The 20,499-nt window shown below is 37.7% G+C and overlaps 1 protein-coding gene across 1 annotated transcript; it reads left to right on the top strand.

Moving 5' to 3' along the window:
- Positions 1-2,551: 2,551 nt before the first annotated feature.
- Positions 2,552-17,369, top strand: LOC139121483 (peptidoglycan-recognition protein LF-like). The gene is made up of 8 exons (XM_070686385.1): positions 2,552-2,894; positions 5,051-5,138; positions 10,239-10,406; positions 10,634-10,900; positions 12,144-12,323; positions 13,562-13,888; positions 14,214-14,351; positions 14,954-17,369. The coding sequence occupies exons 1-8, from the start codon at positions 2,736-2,738 to the stop codon at positions 15,253-15,255; spliced, it is 1,629 nt and encodes a 542-aa protein (XP_070542486.1). The 5' UTR covers positions 2,552-2,735; the 3' UTR covers positions 15,256-17,369.
- Positions 17,370-20,499: the final 3,130 nt, after the last annotated feature.

Here is a 20,499-nt window from a genome sequence, read left to right as displayed (position 1 = left end):
GATGGTGGATGCTTTTGTGATACGCTTTGAATACAATGCCGAGTATACCCTCATCAAGACCTACTGTAAATGTTTACATATCAGCATGCTGTTTCCGGGCAGCCGGCAATTATGCAGAAATTAAAGCATACCACCTAAGAAAATGCTGGTTTGTTGCACCCTCTTGAACTACCTGCTCCCATTTTAAAATCTTACCATTGTTGTCAAATAGGTGACCAATATATTTAAAACCAAGTTCATACAAATCTCTGAAGAAAATAATTTCCCTGCGGCTAGAATATTTTCATTGTTCAAGATACACTTGTCTAAGAAATAAGTCTCCGTGTCAGGTGAAGATGTCAAGAATGGTAGTAAGAAGAGGGTTAAGGTTGACTGGCAAAAACTTCATGTTAAAATTGGAATTAATTCCATGCAACCAATACATTCCAGGTTTTTTTTTTGAATAAAAAAAACTATTTCCATGGTTGCACCATGGCGTCACCCAGATATTGACTTAACCAATTAATGCATTCGTTGTTGTTGATGTTCCTCCTAGGTCTCATGTTTTCCAACATGTCAACCAATTGAACTGTCCATATCAGATCTAGACTTATCTGTCACCTTAGACGACTACAGTCTAGTACAGTCGTCCGAGTTGTAACAAAAGTTATGCTCTCACATAGACTCTAGAGAAAGTCTAATAAAGGTCAGTTAGTTTCAAGCGGAAAGAAAACATACCAAAGCTTGCTAATTCTCGCATGCGCAGTTACAAATTCGAACCCCCGGATCAGAAAGCTTTGTATTGTTACGGAGATCTTTCACTTTGACATCAATTCTGTATAAAGGTCAATAATCAGGTTCAGAGTTGTGAACTATGTGCGATAGCGATCCGGACTGTGAGAAATCAAACACGTAAATTATTGTTCTGGTGTTTACCAATTATATGAGATTTTGCCATAAATACGTCATTACTACATTAATGATGACATGATAATTGTATGTAAATGACCACCGTACAAATTGTATATAGGTGTCTTTACGCTTCGGTTATCTCATTTCGTGGCCACTTCGACGTCGTCCGTGTTTTACGTTGTTCCTCTCATTGATACTCGAACGTCGTCTCCGTCCTTAAGTTTACTTTTGAGCTTTTAGTGTCCGTAATTTTACACAAACAGTTCTTAAGTCTCGTAGTCGAATTCCGAACATAATTTTGTCGTATTAGGATATCTTTTTGGTCGTCATTGCGGTTGGTTGCCGGTTCTTCATGTCGTCATGCAGTTTGCTTTGTATTTTACTCGTCGGATTCCCCAATCACTTATTATAATTTCGTTTGCAGTTCATGGTAGGACTGGCTGCCATTGAACCACATTTAAAGAGGTTCCTTATTATGATAAGATATATTGTACAGGACAAGTAAAGTGAACTTACTAATTTAAAGTCAAGAGGGTAATCAATTAGCCGTTCATAATTTACCCTCCGACTGAAATTATTTCTAATTACCCTCCCACACTCAAACTACATTTTTACACACTCCCAACATACTTTTGCCTGTTTCCCTTCCCCATTTTGAATTTTTGAAGCTCCCATGCCCTGTGGCGAAAAAACTTGTCGATTTCCCCTGCCCCGGAGAAGAATTCCCCTTAAAATTTTTTAATTCCCCTGCAGACATAAAACTACCCTGCCTTGTGATAAAAAACTATCGATTTTTCCATTTAATTTTATAAATAGGCTCAACTTCCATGTCCCCGTTTTACAAGTAACTTCCCGTCTCCTCGTTTTTCCCCAATTCCCGTCCCCAGGCCAATCAATCGATATCTGCCCTGCCCGACAAAAAAAACCCCCAAAAATCTGCTCCCTGACAGCGAAAAATAATGTCCCCTGCGCAAGCAAAATTAAAATTTCCCCTGCCCTCAAATTGTTGCTTCGGGAACATCTTTTTCGATGGATAGCTTCTTTGACTGCACCTGTTTCTATGTACCTTCGTTCTAGGCTGCATCTATCGTGCTGCACATTCTTTCGCATGATATTAACCTTTCCACTAGAACTTGCTCTGTATGATCGGATTCTCCACCATGTAGTACAGCTCACCGTCTCCCTTCTGGGGATAGCTAGCGAGAGGACGACGGGATACAGAAACAGTGCAGAGGCTCGTGGTCTTCAATGATAACACCGTTTGTGACATCCTGCCATGGTGTTGTCCCTCCTCTTGAATGCTTGTATTCGTAAAGACACCTCTTATATACAATCTGTACAATGGCCATTTACACACAATTATCATTTCATCACTTGTGTCTCTCCCCAGTAATGACGTATCTATGCCTAAGGTTCATATCAATGACCAACACCATAAACACCAGAACAAATATTTCCTTGTTTGATTTCTCACAGTCCATATCGCCATCGCGCATCGTTCACAATTCTGAACCTGATTATTGACCTTATGCAGAATTGACGTCAAAGTGCATGAATTCTGTTACACTATACGCCTTGAAGTATTCGGCTACCTATTGTCTCAGGTTATCGATTTCGGCTGTGTCCGTGAGCATGGAAGTTGGCTTCTTGCCATATCCGGGTTTCCTTCCAGAACTTGCGCAGTTCATAGTGTACTGTAGCCTCCAAGAGAACTTACTCTGCGACGAAGAGGTCTATCCTTGAACGTGGAGCGGAGTCGTTCCCCCTATACTTTTAATACCACATGAGTCCGTGTGGTACTATGTATACCGAACTGTTCAACATAGTTTGATTCAAACTTCAATATGCTGCGAATTTTTCACTTAATTTTCCTTGTCGTTCTGCTGAGCTGCCATCGGGGTGCAATTGGTGCAAGTATACGAGGAAGTAAACGCGACTTCGAGATAACAGCAGTTTTTGGCGATGCTGCAGACGAGTTTGAAATCGGCGACGGTGACTTCAAGGTATGACAATAGAGTGTTCCCTAGAAACACATGCTCTGAGCTCGAATAACATATTTTATATACATGTATAGGCTTAGTTGAGAATATTGTATTATTTAAACACAGATGGCGAGAATCAGTATGCTAGAACTGATGCATCCTCGAAAATGACATATTTTATGTATTACTCCTTGAAGCAATGCAAAGCTTCTTGTAGGCTAGGGCTGATACACCGTGTGGGCGTTTAATCAACGTGCACTTACACTACCCCTTTGGTGATAAAAGTCAAGGAATTAACTTCGTGGCATCACATTTCCTCATTTTGATTCGTATACTTTTTTAGCGTCTCAGCATAGACACTACCGTTTTATCAGGAAGTATCACAATGGCAGGAAGAACAGCGCTTTTTAGGCGTCAGCTATCAAGGAAACCGTCGGATGTTTTAGCTAAAATGTATCAGTTCTGAATGATACGGGGTCATCACTAAATGTAAACATGGTCGGGTCAAAACCAATATCGAAAATCGCATATCCAAAGTAAGGGGCTGTGTATCAAATTGCACTATTCGATTTTGTTGCTCGCATACGATAGAACATGTCGCACAAGAGCAACTACTCCATGCGCAATATTGCAATTCAACACTCGCAAACATCAATTTAAAGCCGATTACACACAAATATTTTCTCTTTCCAAACTAGAAAAAATGCCTGGCCGGAAATCAATTAATAATTCTGAACAAGGAATGCATCTATCCGAAAACTAGTTAGCCTGAAACTTTGTCCACTCTTTCACACACAACTCCATCACAGATGGGAGGGGGCATGGTGACCATATACCGTCTCTGCTTCGGAAACAAAGCTGAGCAATTCGTTTACATGGGCATTTTGAATACCAAGGAACGCCCCTTTGACCATATATGGGCATATTTAGATTACAGGTGACTGTATACCTTTAAATATGCCTGACTGAAACGTTTATTTAATATAAAGCTTATTATGTTTGGCATAGCCGTCCGACTTGTGACGCTAGGACAAGGTCAACATTAAAAATGAAATATAATTGACAAATGAAACTTCCTGTTCTACACCAGATTTCGATATTCGATTTATTCCAAGCATATTGTGAAGCGATGGTCTTTGCACCTTCTCACTTATTTCATGCGAACAATTCATAAGTGCTGGATTTCGAGCCAATACGCGTTTAGTTCTCTAATATCATCATCAAATATAAGCTGGCCGCGTAATGCATGGCGTTACATATAAAATCTGATATTGGATATGCCAACTCTAAAACGACAACCAGGAAAGAAATATGACGATATTTTAGTATTGCTTCTTCGATTTCGACAATAAAATTCGGTTGGCCTGAAAATGCCGACGATTCTATTTCCTCTTCCGAGTCAAAGTTAAAATATTAACACATTTGTATAGCGTAGAATGCTTGCAAAAATTCGCCAACGCAATACTGCAGATCGTCTATGCACTAAGGCAGTACTGAGGTTCACCTTTGCGATACTGTAGTGCCGGAATGATATGACTACCCGACCACTTTCAATGAGACGATACGAACATCAATATTAAGTAACCTAAGGTACATTCGTAATTGTTGGACGACAGCGGACAGCGACGAGAATCCCGATGAGCGTCAAAGATAGCTTCAATAATTGTATCCCACGGGCCATGCACCGGCTTTTTCTGTCGTATTAGCTTTGTAGGCCCGTAGGGCTAAGATTATTCTTCTATCATAGAAAAGGCAGGAAATTTGCACAGCATATCTGCCTTGCACAGATACGTACTGTACTCCCTAGGTTACTTAATATTATTCAATGCAAGAGCCTGAATCCGTCATAACAAAATTCTTGCAAGGGGGCCGGGCGTACATCAAAATGTAATGCTCGTAATGAAAGTTGTCGTATAGTCAGTGTGTGTAATCATATAATCATCAGTGTGCTGCATGTTATAACTGGAACATTACATTGCACGATGGAAGTATCCCATCATATCAGTATATCATAATGACAGTTAAGCATAGAGTATTTCATTTTGTAAGTGAATCATATTATTCCGGCATTAAAGTATTGCAAAGGCGAACCTCAGTACTATATAGACGAATTGCAGTATTGCCTTGGCGAATTTACACAGGTATATTTCCATAACCCTTGTGTACTCTGGTTTCAGGTTGATGTGAACAATGTAAATCGATTCATGATCTTGGACAATACACGCACAACAGGACTGAAAAAGAGGGATCTCAGTAAAGATTGCGGTGAGGTCGATTTATCATTGTTTGACTTAATTTAGTGGAGCCTTCAGTTATTATGGCCGGGGGTGGGCTGGCAAATTCTTCCTGCGCATCAGTCAAAATAAGTGACCCCCCTACCCATTGTACCAAAAAATTGATGACCCCCCCTTTTAAGATGACAAAAATTTCATGACCCCAACATTGCTTGAGTAAAGCTGCACACACAAACACCTCGGAGGTATGGAGCAATAGAATCCCCCAAAAAGAGCTTAGATTTTTTCAAATGACCTTCCTTACAAAACTCAAAAGATGTTAATGCTCAGATTTCCCCTTCTGACTTGCTATAATTTTGAAATTACCCCTCAAAGGGGTTGGACAGAAATTACTGGTGGATCGCAATATTTTTGCGCAAGCGTGTGTGTACAAAATTTTGATATTTGGATTTAATTAAAATCAGCTGTTGATAATGTTGATTCACCATACATGGTATACATATATTTTCTCATACATGTATGAGAAATCTATGTAATACTTTTTCAATGCAAACCGTATCTGTGCATTTATAGATATTTGATAATTTACATAAATGTACTTAAATGAAACAGGGTTGTACAACAGGCATGTGGACAAAAAGTTTGACCTTAGAATTTCACCAAAAATGTTCATCCACTATACATGGGAGTCAATGATAAAATTGTGGATAATTTGTTTTCCAATGAAAACTTGGTATATTTGTGCATATACAGATTTTCAATAATTAACATAATTTTACTTGATAAGAATATGATGGTTAAAGGTGCATATTATGTGTACAAGAAATAAAAATACAAAAACCGGTAAACCTGTGTATTTATGTACTCTCGATTATTGATATCAATTTACTTGATTAGACTAGGGTGATAACAAATGGATGTGTTTGCCAGAAATTGGATTTTGGAATTATACCAAAATGTAGATTCACTGTACATGGGAGTCTATGAGGAAAATGTGAATAATTTTTTTCCAATACAAAACTATCAAAATCTGTGTATTTATAGACATTTGATAATTCATTTTAAAGTACTTAGTTAGCCTAGGATGGTTAAAGGTTGATATGTGTGCAAGAAATTGAATTTGGAATTTCACCGAAATGTTGATTCACTATACACTGGAGTCTATGAGAAAACTAAGAATAATTTTTTTACAATGCTAAGCTAAATTAATTTGTGCTTTTATAGGTGTTTGATAATTGATACAAATGTACTTGATTCAAATAGGGTATTTGAAAGTTCAATTATGATATTGGAATTTCACCTAAAAGTATTATTTAACTTTTCATGGTACTAGTAGTCTCAGTACAGGTAACTGTTAAATAATTTCCCTGACAAAACTTGCTATATCTCTATTGTATAAGTAATAGGAATTGTTCATAGCCCTCAGTGCAGTGAGCTTGATTTACAATAAGACAAGCCTCAGAGTTGTCAAGTCAAGATGTTCATGTGACAGATAATTATACTTTTGTTCAGATTTACAGGTGAATAACTTCAGAGAATGAAATCATGCAACAAATCATTTTTATCTCCCAGAATATTTCTGAACACTGAAACTGCTTTTTGACAGGATGGATACTTATGAAAATTAAGTGACCCCCCTCTGAGCTGTTTGAAAAATACATGACCCCCTTTGCAGTTTTCAAATTTGAGGTGACCCCCCTGGATTTTGCCGGCCCAACCCCGGCCATAATAACTGAACGCTAAATTACTGTGGAGTATGCACATATCGAGCTATCCGACCACCCCAGACACATAGGTACATGCATAGATTCATACATATATAATCCATGACATTTCGCGGCTAAAATACGTATATACAGTCTTGGTCATTTCCAAAATTGTTATGATAATGTATTCCGGCTTTTAGCCGATCATCGACCAGATTACATCATTAATAAAGTACTGGTCATGCCAGGTCGAAAATTACGCGCTAAGTGTGATCGGCAGTTTTTGGTTGCTAATAAAGCCTTTGTCTTATGATTCGACGAATTCCGACTATCAACATAATCCACGTGCACGTTTTCTGCAGAAGGTCATGTCCAACAACGAGTCCGATGAGTGAAAAAATAATCGAAATATTTACGATTCATTTCGAACGCCAGTTTATCGATTTCGCTCCAGTACCGAGAATAATTTTGTAGATGTTCGTCATCACTATTAGGAATACCGTTTTCTAGGTCATTTATGTAGGTACGCGTTTTGCAAGAAGTAAGAGCGATGTCAGAGCTTTAAAATGATATCAATTTTGTAGTTGTCCTATACGCAGACTAAAAATGGTACGCGATTTTGAAAATTAGTGACAGAGTGGCCACACAACTGTTCGATATTATGACAGAATGCCGTATCCGATACAAACGGGGTTTTCTGAATGATCTGTGTAGGTACACGATTTATATTTCGCAGGACTTCAGGCCAGAGTCCGGGGATCACTGCGATATATGGGTTTGGTTGTCTGAGCAAGACTAAAAATGGTACGCGATTTTGAAAATGTGTTTTGACAGAGTGGCCACACAACTGTTCGACATTTATAACAGAATACGGCGCGATAAATTATTATTTCCCGAACGACCTCCGTATTCCCAAAAAATGTTCAACGCTAAATGTTTTGGCAAAACCCTTCTGACGATATTTGTGACACGGATCTATGATAATACACGAAAAAGCTTTGTGATTGGTGCAGTGGGGGAGCTTATAGCAAGATAGAGCGTACATGGCGTACATAACCATGGACGCATGTGGAGGTTGCCAGGAAATATAATTTTTACTGATGGCGCGCTGGCGGCTGATTGGCTAATGATAGGGAAAAATATTATGGTATAGCGTCGCCAATTTTGGAAATGACCCGGACTGATATATGTATTTCGAACATACATATTGACTTCAGGTTTATTGCTGAAATGTTATTTTCCTTTCTATTAAGTATATCCAAACAACACGCTTTTACAAACTTGCAACATGCCATTCTTTTCTCGACATACACAAAGCGGCCATTCGATTATTTTATTCGTTCCCCTTGAATTATATGAATACCTATGTTATTTGGTCGCGACAAGTGATTAAACTGAAGTGATAATGTTCATTCGATATTTCGATTTTTAGCCTAATAGTTTAATCTATTGTCAGAATTGCATTCGATTTGGCGGGGATTTGGCCGAGGGGTGTTGAGGGCAAGATTCGTTGCTACTCGATATGATGGCGTTGTGGTAAGATGTAAGAATAAAAAAATGTTGAAAAATGTCAAATTGTTAAGGACTGATACAATCTTTATGTTACTACTGAGCCTTGTTGGTGACAGCATCTGCATTCGTTTGGTCGTTATTTGCAGTTTCGCTATGGATGGTTTTACTTAAAGCTGTTTTCAAGTGTCGACAATATAAAATTTAGTGTGGAAAAGGAAATATGGCGACGACTGTGCAATTGGTGTAAATCAGCTCACTCGTTGGATAAAATTTGATTAGTCATAACATGAGGGCAACCTATTTCTTACCCAAGTTGTACTGTTGGTGCCATCCTTCGGGCGCCCTTCTCTCCCCCAACCAAACTGTTAAAGTACATTCCAATTTTTTTCAACCGTCCTTGCTCGTAAAAGTAGCACGGTCCAGAGGGAACGGCATCGTTTTGATCGAGGCAGATAACATGCTAGCATAGATGCTGTGGAAGTAGCTACTTTCGATGACGATAGGTTCCTTTCGGCGTATGTCAGTCGTCATCAGAATGTCACGTGGCTTACATGTGTACAATACATCCGAGGAGGGTTTTTGAGATGAAAATGATGATGATAACTGTCATTAATTATTGTCCGCGGTCACGTTTTTGGGAACCCATAGTTCAGCAGTAATTGTTATTTTCAAGGGATACTCTGTTTATAATATCAAGCATTTGATCAAAAGTATGCAAAGTTAGAATCGAACATTCAATAAGTGGCATAAAAATCTCATTTCCCAGATTACTTCAAATATAAAATTTTAGGTTTCATATTGCGTACAATTGAACGGCCGCAAAATGTGCCGCACATTCAGTAAATTCTAAAAAAATAAATTCATGGAGTTTGGTTTGCAAAAAAGAAGCACATGATGATTAAGAATGTTTCATATGTCAATTGTCATACGGGATATCAATACATCAGTATTATATATGGACTGACCGAAAATGCAAGTGTGTAAATCAAATAAGAAAATACCGACATGTCCGTATACTGATTCCAACTAGATACATGGTTTGGCCGCAAAATGTCACAGATTATACATACATAGATAAATACATAGATACATACACAGAAACATGCATAGATACACAGATAGATAGATACACAGATAGACTTACATACATACATACATACATACATACATACATACATACATACATACATACATACATACATACATACATACATACATACATACATACATACATACATACATACATACATACATACATACATACATACATACTTTAGTATCCATATATTCAAATATCTGTCTGTATATGCCTGAAAGACTAAGTCGCCATCTTTTCAAATTATTTTGGTTATTTCTGTTTGGATAGAGCAGGTATTCGTGCTTATCTACTCACTAAAGCATACTTAACTGCCTGTTTAAACACTGAAAGGCCTTTTAACAACAAACATTCCAAAACAAACTCTTGACGGTGATTAAGTAACAGGAATAAATAAATCGTTACCGCGTAACCATGACATGTAGTTTGCCTGATAATTGTAATAGAGCGAACGTGTTTTTGTTGCCCTCAGGGACTGTTTTTAAGATACTAAATGTTTTTGCACTGCTTTTTAATTTTTTTTTACCCATTTAGAAGCATGAAGTTTTCACATTTGTCTTTCAGTAGTAATAACATTCTAATCTTATATAGTTAACACAGGATGCTTTAGCCATTTTAAATTTCAAATAACAGCAAATTGTATGGCCATAATTTTCTCTGATTCAAAAAGTAATAAGGTGACCCTCATCTTTATGTTTTGGTTATGAGATAAGTTGTTTAAGTTTCCTTGAGAAGGGGTTTATTAGCAAAGTTTCGAGGTAGGTATTACCTCAATTAAAATGTGTAAGACTTTGTCTTTATATGTTTTCGTTTGTAGACGAGACATGCCCTCTTGCAGAAGCACCCGATCCATACAAGTGGTATGACTATTGGATCTATGGTATTAAAGATTGGTATCTGAATACATTTAATAAAAACTCAGATAAAATTCGAAATTTGTTTGAGCAAAGCCGAAAAGATATCAGGGAGGCCCTGAAAGAAAAAGGTGAGTTGCTATTTTAAAAAGACACACTCTGCATTCCTGCCCTACAAGTGTATTTTTCTATTGAATTTTAAATTCGCTTAAAGAATTCGCCTTTTGCTCCATTTCCTTTGGAATATTCCCCTCGAAAGACCTTTTAATATACTTTATCTGTAAAATTCTATCTTTAGCTGAATTTAAAGTGTGAGGACAAACATACTCGGCATCATTTTGACCCTTTTCATTTACAGGCCAGCTTGATATGGTGTCTCTTGAGGCATCTACTTACGCCCTTTGGATGTATCGTACCACGCGACACTACACTGCTGAAACTGCAAAGGCATTTGGAGATGCTCATGAAAGAACCGAGGAGATTTCTCGTGGAGAGAGAGTGAAAAAACTCCGCAATTTGTGCGTCGGCAGGTGTTTGGCAAACAAAGAGAGAGGCAAGGATGATGTTGACGTCATCGTGAGAGCATTGTTGGATGGAATGTTACAGATTAAAGACTATCATGGAAGTAAGTCAGACAATCATTTCGTTGTCACTATGCACAATGTAGTAAAAGCTAATGTATATAGCAAATATGGACCATGCTTATTCAAAAATATGTTTAGTCTCAGGACAGTTGAAGATTGTTTAAAAAGTGGCTGTCCTCAATCCATAGTTCTCGGATAACCACTTAGTGACATTGACACACTAAGTAAACTTAACCGGAGTATGCATATTAATCACGTGATTTCAAAGGCTTTTAAAATGCTTGGATTTACAAAGCGTACTTGTAAATATGTTAACAGTGTCAAATTTGTAAGAACATTATATGTCAGCTTTGTCAGAAGCCAGGTTAGGTTGAATATTGCTCCCTAATCTGGCCCCATCAGTCATATTTAATACGGAAACTAGAATGAGTACAAATTAAATTTATCAAATATCTTTGCATCCATTCATCGCAGGCTTATTCAAAGGCTATGAATAATAATTAATGTTATCAATTTTGCCTTCCTGCACTGGAGAACAGGCGAAAAGTTTTAAACACAGTGTTTCTTTTAAAATAGTGTACCAGATGTGCTTGTACAAATTAAATTTACCGTTCCTGCTTTTACATTGCATAGTACTGTTCCTTTTAGACCAGCGTCAGCACGTACGAATATTTTGAAACACGGTTTTTTTATCGAGATTTCAGAAATATTTTAACTCTATCTGTAACATGCAAAATTTTGATATGTTTAATAACTACACTAAATTCTGACATGCATTATGCAAGATTGTTTTCACTGAATAATTGTTTTATTTTGTTTGGATGTTTCTCTGTCTGTGTGTCATGGTTCTGCTGATTTTATTTTTACCTTTTGTGAAATGTCCTGTTTGTCTTTTGTTTTTTGTTAGTTTTATGCTTTTTATCATATTTCATTTCAAACAAATCTGTTATTGCGGCAACCTGTTGGTTCGTGAGTAAATAAATGAATAAATAAGTAAATAAATAAATAAATAAGAAAAACTGCTTTTATGATTTTAATTCTGTTTCTCTTTAAAAGTTCTGTGCTCTAATCATTGAAATTGTCCAGAGATAAAGCTGGTTAAAACCAGCGTCTACATTATTTGTAATATAATTACCTGGTCTCAAATTTATTGAAGCTGTGAAGTTTAGAGTTCATTATATATATTTTGGTGATTGGATTCCCTGTAAACATCGCATCATCACTTTGTACTGGGATGCCACAGCAGACTAAGGTTTGTTTCTTGTCGACATAATTTTCCCATAGCAAACATATCTATTGTATCAAGGACAGAGTGGGAAGCTAGAAGCACATCACTTACTAAACTAGACAAGACAAAAGTCAACAAAGTGATCATACATCACACTGTCGGCAAACACTGTACGAGTGAAGAGGCATGCAAAGCAGAAGTGAAATCTATTCAATATGATCACATGAATAACAGAGGTATTTAGTCTTTGTGTTGTCTGGAGTAGTTATTGTCAAATAGGGTAGTATGCGCCTCGAAAATGAAAGATTTTAACTATTGTTCAAACCTTGGTCAGAAAACATTCATCAATTTACTTTCAAAATCAAGAATGAAAATCGAAGGGGGAGGGGGGTCACCGTTCAAATTTCACACTATGAAAAATTACTCTCCATTCACCAAAAATGACTTTTTAAAATGAAGCCGTGGTCAAAGGGTAGAAAACTGAATCTTTGATGTTCATTAAAACAAGACAGTGAAAATTTTATTTACTCAAAGAGCTTCAAAATGAGCAAACGATAGATCAGAAAACTATTGTAAAATGTGCAAGTCTGAATAACTGTCCCGTAGGCGCATTCTACCTTAAAATATGGTGGAAAACAGTGTGCAACTGACTGAAATTGAATAAAATTTTACAGAATGAAGCTGGATATAATTAAATAATTGTATCTGCATTGATACCGAGTTTTGTTTACATACGACTTTAATGTTGGTTTGATAAATGAATATACTCTACGGCCTTTCACAAATACTCGAGGGTGAATATTGACAGTCTTTATATGGGAAACGTACTTGCATATGACAATTGTATTTTCATATTTTTATAATTTAATTTCGATGCAAACAGTTCTTGCTTGTAATCTATGATCCTAGACGTCAGTCCTCGGAAAGACGCCATGGTGTGATATTAGGCACATGTAATGAATTTATTTGACATATTAACGTGATGAAAGAATTTATTAACGTAACAGAACCTTAAAGGGACAAAGTCGTCCATTTTTCATGAAGTTTGTTTGATACGAGATACTGCCTATATTGTTTGACATGTTGAAAGAAACTATATAAATGGGTGACCATGAATATACTTGTCCCTGGTTTTAGACGCGATAAATGAAACCATCGCGAGAATGAATAAATGGTCATGACCATTTATTCATTCTCGCGACGGTTTCATTTATCGCGTCTAAAACCGGGGTTGAATATATGCATGGGTCACCTATTCATTCAGTGTCTTTCAACATGTCAAACAATATAAGTAGAATCTCGTATCAAACAAAATTCATGAAAAATGGCTGACTTTGTCCCTTTAAGTGTAAATGGGAACAACCTGGTCGCAATCCTAGCAATATTAATATATCTGCAAACGAAAGCATTGATGAAGTCAGAAATGCGCTGAGTATTTTATTTGAAAAGTGTCATTTCATTTATCTGCCAAAAGGTTGGAGTGACATCGGTTATAACTTCCTTATTGGAGAAGATGGCAATGTGTACGAGGGCCGCGGATGGAATTTCATGGGAGCACATGCAACCCCACAAAATGCATTCTCATATGGTGTGTCTGTGATGGGCAACTTCAATGAGAAGACACCAAACTACAAGGCGCTTCAGACAACAAAGGATCTGATCGAATTAGGTATTGATGAAGGATACATTCCTGACGACTACATCTTGCGTGGTCATAGGGATTTCAAGAAAAAAGATTGTCCGGGGCATCTCTTGTATGAAGAAATAGGTGGATGGCCGAATTTTTCGAATCACAGGAAATGTAAGTAGTTCAGTCAACCATTTTGTACACACTTCTAAGGTTCAAATCAAGCTGACAATTTCATAACCGACGTAACGTCAAATGTAGGTAAAAACCAAGATAGTATGAGGGGATAGAAAATGACTAATGTAAACAAGCCAGCAGCAAACAATCGAGACATTTAATATCTTAAAATACACGATGTCTGCCTGCGGTAAAAGTGAACTCTCATCAGTACACTTGAATTTTATAGCGAAGTAATACAAGGGAAATATTTCTTTCATTATGTGTTGAACAATACAAGGGAAATATTACTTTCATAATGTGTTGATGTCTTCGTGTGCAGTTTGTAGTCTTATCAAGTTTCGTACGACAAGGAAAAGAAAACCGACTTCTCAGAATTCTCCCGTACCTTCGAAAGTGTCAACCGTAGTCTTCATGGAATCTGGAAATCAAAAGCTTGCTGGGGACGCAGGAACAACAGGTAAACTAGCTAGTCATTTGAATGCTGTTGCCCTTGGCTCTTACATCTACTAAGATCAAATATGCTCACCAAATTATTCAACCGACATCTCAATAACAATATTAAAATAGTCCGAATCTTGTTTTGGAAGTTTGTCGTTTTCGGTGCTAAGAAAACTTTAGCATTGAGTAAGGATCAAATATAACGTTTGGCAAATGTACAGACAGAAAGGGAATACAGGAACACTAATATACGTAAGGTTGTTCAGAGCGCTAGCTTTAGTGCGAAGTATCGAAAGACTTTGTATCTAAGAAGGTTTAAGTACACTTTTGCTCATCATTTTGTTTATTACAAATGATGATACAGCGAACCTACGTTTCTGTAGCCATGCTTTTATTTGGTAGATGAACAAACTATCAGGGACGTAATGCAATTAAAGTGACTGGTACAGATCAACACAATATCTTCAACCTACCTGCAGTTGTGAGGACTATGCACTCCCGCAAGCGAATTCAATTTCAAAACGCCTCACGAACATCAATGCTTAATCAAAGTACACATCGCACCTACCGGGTCGTACATCAGTTTCATCGAACGATAAAATTTATTTTCTCTTTTTTTAGGGGAAGCGACAGGTATATCCTTCTCGATCGACTTTTCTGGTAACGTATATGAGGAACTCGGGTGGGATTATTTTCCAGCTGGTGCAAACGTATACACGTTTAACTTCTTTGGTAATTTTGTGTGTTCTAAGCCGACGGAGACAGCTCTGAGTGTCGCCCAAGATCTGATATCCTGCGGCCAAGAGGATAACCACATAACTACTGAAGGTCTGGTCTTGAAAGACCACGGTTCCATACGGGATCCTGAAAACAATAACCTCTACAAACGAATCAAGGACTTTCCGAAATTCCAAGAGACCTAGACCTCTTATTCGTGTGTTTGACTTTGTGTTGTCTTTGGTAATATCTCCTATAGCGTTGCTTTGTACCAAATATAAACAAATTTAATTCAAACCGTCCGTAAATATCGCATGGCAGATTTCAAATAAACAGTACGCATCAATGAATAGATAACTTTCTTAAATCAATAAATGACATATTTAGCCTTTTAAAGGTAAAAATAATTACCACCAGAATATCTTAAACGCTTTGGTGAGTGACTCTACCGAAATGCCACAATGACTGAAATACACGATGACGTACATATGTTTCCGGAACAACTTCATTAGAGGAAGTCAATAAGCTCCCTAAGTTTATGTAGAATTTTTGTGCTTACAGCTATGCGTGAACTACGTATTATGATGTATTGACGTTTTATCGAAATATACGGAGGACGAACACTATGCCCTGCAGCTATACTTCTTTGTAACATGTGGTACAGACATATTAATTATGAAAAATGTGAAAAAGAGAAAGATAAAGTTGGGCAGAGTGCCAGGAGAGTGGTGAAATTTTTTGCAGCAATGCAAAAATATGTAAACCTTTCAATCCGCATCCGCATATTTGTTTCTGTCCTAATTTAAAATGTGTTCTTCCCGTCTATATCTTGTTATTAGGCGGTCATTTTGCTTGATTATGAGTTTTTACCAGGCTCTAGAAATCTTTGCTGAGAGTGTACGCTGCGCGGGCGCTCGTTGCCATTGTTTCGGGCGACATGTTATTGTTGCAGTGAGTGTTCGGTCGCACTGCAGCTGTCCACTGTATTTGGAGAGTATGCTTTTAGTGTACTGTATGTCTGGTATTTAGTATTTATGTCCTGCGCTAGCTACCACCCATTTTATCGCTATTTATATCTGCCCTGCACGCTACTTCATTGATGAAGATCGTAATTCACTGATTACGGCTGGGTGCTATGGAGGTAAAACCGTGGTAACATGAAATTCCCTTTGATCTGTAGCCATGTGTGGCGCAAAATATATTAATTGCTGTTTCAAAGCAGGTGGTACAACTTTCGACATTTTTGGAATTGAGAACCAAATTCCGTGTACAGATTCAATAAGCCATTCGACTATTTCTCACGTGTAATCACCTTCTTATATAAAGAATATTTAAGTGACTATCGTACAGAAATTTGCAAGAGATTCGCGAGAGATGGGCACTTTCTCGTTTTCCCAAAAAGTAAGCTCATGCGAGAATACATACTATCTTGCACTTAATTCGCAACAATGTTGTTTTCCTGCAACCAACGAGCGAGCACAGCATTTTTTCGCACTGCATCTACGAGAAATTGAATCCTTGCTATTAACTAGCGAGAAAAGTTGCCTTGATTTTAAGCATATTGGTGATGAGTGGTAGCTTTGGTAACAGCTGAAGACAACACGGATTGATTGTGAGATCAAACTTCAATTGCTCGCAGATGCGGAGCTAGAAAGCGCAATTTTCGTTGACGTTGATTACGTTGAGTGCTCAAAAGCTTGAGCAAATAATTGCGTTTGATAGTGTTCTGTACAGTTACGGATTATTATTCATTTCTGAAATTCTTTTAATATTTGTGAAGGATGATAGGTATTGATCTCTGCTTTAATATCCAGCCATATACAAAAGAGGAACTGCGCGGGAAAATGTTCATTCCCTATATATTATCGCGTGGTATGTTGAAGATTGCATTAGAATGTTGGCCTTAGCATGAGGTGTACGAGTTGAATAGCATCTGTTAATACCATCTGGGAAAAGCACCATTAGCAGTGTTATACCACTCTCCGCCTCGTGCCCATTGTTCTAACCATGCTTTCTTATTTCCATAACCGAATATTTTATAATTACCACCTGGCTGTCTTTTGTTTAAAAAGTGTCCGATTTACAAGTTCTTTTGTTTAAAAGTGTCCGATTTACTAGTGAATCGGACAGTTCTTTTGTTAAAAACTGTCAGGTTTACTAGTAAATCGGACACTTTTAAACAAAAGAACTTGTAAAATGGACACTTTTTAAACAAAAGAAAGTCACGTGGCGACGAGTAAAAAAAAACAAATGCGAGACATTAACCAGAAGAAATGTATTTCACCATCAAGTACAGAGTAAAGACACTTTAATAAAAGAATCACCCGACTGAATTAATTTTGCACGACTGTACATCTCAAAATCAATTACAGGTCACCGTGAAATAACGGTATTGATTGCAAATATCACTTCTGTGTTAAGGTTATTGTTATCACGATCGTTCGAAGCTGAAATTTAAGTAGGGTGACGAGACGATTTTTAAAACTCAATTTTTTTGCCAAAACCTTGATGGCACCTGCTGAAAGTGTTGGTACAAAGTATAAATCTGAAAAAAATAATTTGGCTAATTAGTATGATCACAATTTGGCAGCCTCTGGAAAATCAAAGTTTCCAAATTCTTTCCCTGAGAATATTGTAATGAGGAATAATGAGACAATATGACCAAAAATCGGATCAAATATTGTTAAAATGGCTCGAAGATGACTAACTGTACAATAATGAGTCGGTGAAAGGTGCACATTGATAGTTTCCAAATTATTTCTATGAGAATATTGTATGGGTTGATGATTCTCAGTGAAAGAAAATGGAAGATTGTCCTCACGCTGACCTTTGTGTGTTTACAGTATCATGGATACAAGCCATTGTTTCTGGTCAGAGACAGGTGCGCATCGGTGAAAAAACACGTTGTTCAAGTACGGCACTATTGCGAACTTTACTTCCTGCTTTGGAAAAACCGTGGGCGCTAATTTGCGCTGCATAGCTGAGCTATTTTAGGGCACAAAACAAGTAGAAAAATATCTAAGGTACAATTTGCCCGCATGGCCATTCCTTCCCTCCTGGAAAATGATGCCAAAAGTCATAGCCGTTTCATAGTAAAAATTTCGTCAGCAGTTTTTCGGAAGAAAAAAAACCTTTTTAGGAAATTTTGCACTCATTTTGACTTCCTAGTCTTCACAACATTCACTGTGAAATGCAAGTGTTTCCGTTCACGCGATCTCTCAGAGTGACCATAGACCACTTTCCCGGAAGTGGAAGATCGCTGTTTTTAGATGCGCGCGCAGGGTATTTACATCAACATACGACGAACGCTGGGGTGTTCGATCGACGGTAAATTCTACACTATACTAACAAATGATACTTACAAGTTCCTACGGACAAATGCTGCTAATTTAAATAAAATAAATATATATTAGGCATTCCGTATTTGTATTATTTGATGAAATACATTTGTCATGCAATCTGCACTAATTCTTGATCGTAAGCGCTGGGCAAGTAGGGGGCAAGTAGTTGTTAGTCAGTGTGACTTGTTCCATACAACTTGCAGGCTTTCATAGCGTTGAACACTCGTAGTGTTAGAATTTATGTAATATTCTTTGGCGTTTATGATGAAAATGACCAGTATGTCAGCCTTATATTTTGACATGATTATCATTTGATTTTTGAAAAGTCTAAACTTTTTTTCCTCCAACTCCCTCCTCCGAGAAGCAGGTTTTTTCCGCCGCTGACCACAGCAGGGCATACACCGGAACACCCCGGTGCGCCGTAGTCTCGTTTTGAAATCTACTTCCTGGAAACTGGTGTTCTGTTCGCGTGCGAGTAGACGACTTCCAAGATGGCGTCCCGTCTGACGTTTGTTGACAAAATGTGTTCATAAACTTCAAGATTTTCACGTCATTACCTTGTTCATAGACATAAATGTGCACAACTGTTGCATACTTAAGGTGAATTTGTACAATTTATCACCACCTGGGTCCCCCTTTATGCCTTCGATTTCGAGCATTCACTCTCAGAAAACTTGTGTCAGCCCCATTGTAGGGAATAGGAGGGCCTCTCGTCTGGTCACCCTAATTTAAGACTTCAAATTTAAGTCAGTTGTCAAACACTGAATGTGGAGATTTCAGTCGCCTTTGGTAAAGTTAAATCTAGCTACAGGCAAACACACACGCAGTACCACAGTCATTGTGGATCTAGACATATTGTTTTTTTTGTACTTGCAGTTTCTGTTGCGCCTTTCTCTGACGTGTAGCTTGGTCTTCCGATTGTGGCCGTTAGCACTGGCGTGACAGGGGGACTTTTCTTTTCCATCTTTGGCTTTGGTAGTTGAAGTGCACCGGATACAGCTTTCATTTGTACTTCATCCGCCATATCGAAATACGTAGAGCGACTCGGAAATTGCGTGTATACTGCTCAAAGTTTTCGACCCAAATGAGCAAAGCGTGACTCTAACGTCGATCTGCAAACACCCTTTCACTTCATTCAACCAACCAATCGATCAAGCATAATTCATACACTTCAAATCAAACCAGGTGCTCAACTGCGTCATCGCACTACAATAGCAACACATGTCAACTTTGTTTTATCCAATCATGGGTTATTTTTTTTATACTTTCGTTCAACAAGGTGTCAAAACCCGTCAATGTTTTCCTGCCAAAGTTTCAACTTGTACTGCACTAAAATTACAAATAAAACTTTCGGCATGCAAACAAGGCTCTAAAACTCGGCAAATTCGTGGTATAACACGGTAAGCGAACTCGTAGGAGGCGGTTTACGGAATTTAACGGTAGTTTGCCATAAAACTCCTCGGCCTTGCAGACCTCGGAGTTTTACTGGCAAACTGTACCGTTAAATTCCGTAAACCGCCTCCTACTCGTCCGCTTACCTATAGTTATTGAATGCCTTGTAAATGATGAGACGCAGTTTATATTTACTTCTGTAGTTAACAGGTTACCAATACAATGAGGATCACCGACTTGAGGAGTTCAGATTTCGAAATTCAGATTTTTGATATTAGGGCCTACTGTATTTCGTTCACTATAAACAATTCGTGCCGTCTTTCACGTTGGCACGTGATTTTCCTGCTTCTTCTTCTTGTTTGTGATTTATCTTCCCGGCCGTAAATTGTTCGTTGGGTTTTGGAACTCATTCGAAGGGCTATAATAAATGTATTGCGAAATTTGCTGGAATTACTTCAAAGTAATTCACCCTACACTGTGCACATATTTCTTATACCAAACCTTCTGGGTCTCACGAAAATTACACTGAGAAAGTAAACTAATAACATTTTCGTAGACCGCTTCTATTTCAAACTCAAAATATGTTATACTACGGTCTAAAATTTGTAAATGACTTTTTGCAGTAGAATTTTCATAAGCCAATACCTTTCTCTCGGCCACTGTTTGGACAATATCTGGATGTCTTTTTAGTCTATGCAATTATTCATCAGATTTTCT

The sequence above is a fragment of the Ptychodera flava genome, chromosome 21 (genome assembly GCF_041260155.1).
Source record: "Ptychodera flava strain L36383 chromosome 21, AS_Pfla_20210202, whole genome shotgun sequence".
NCBI lineage: Eukaryota > Metazoa > Hemichordata > Enteropneusta > Ptychoderidae > Ptychodera > Ptychodera flava.
The sequence above is the reverse complement of the archived record's forward strand: the minus strand, read 5'-3'. Positions and strand labels throughout refer to the sequence as shown.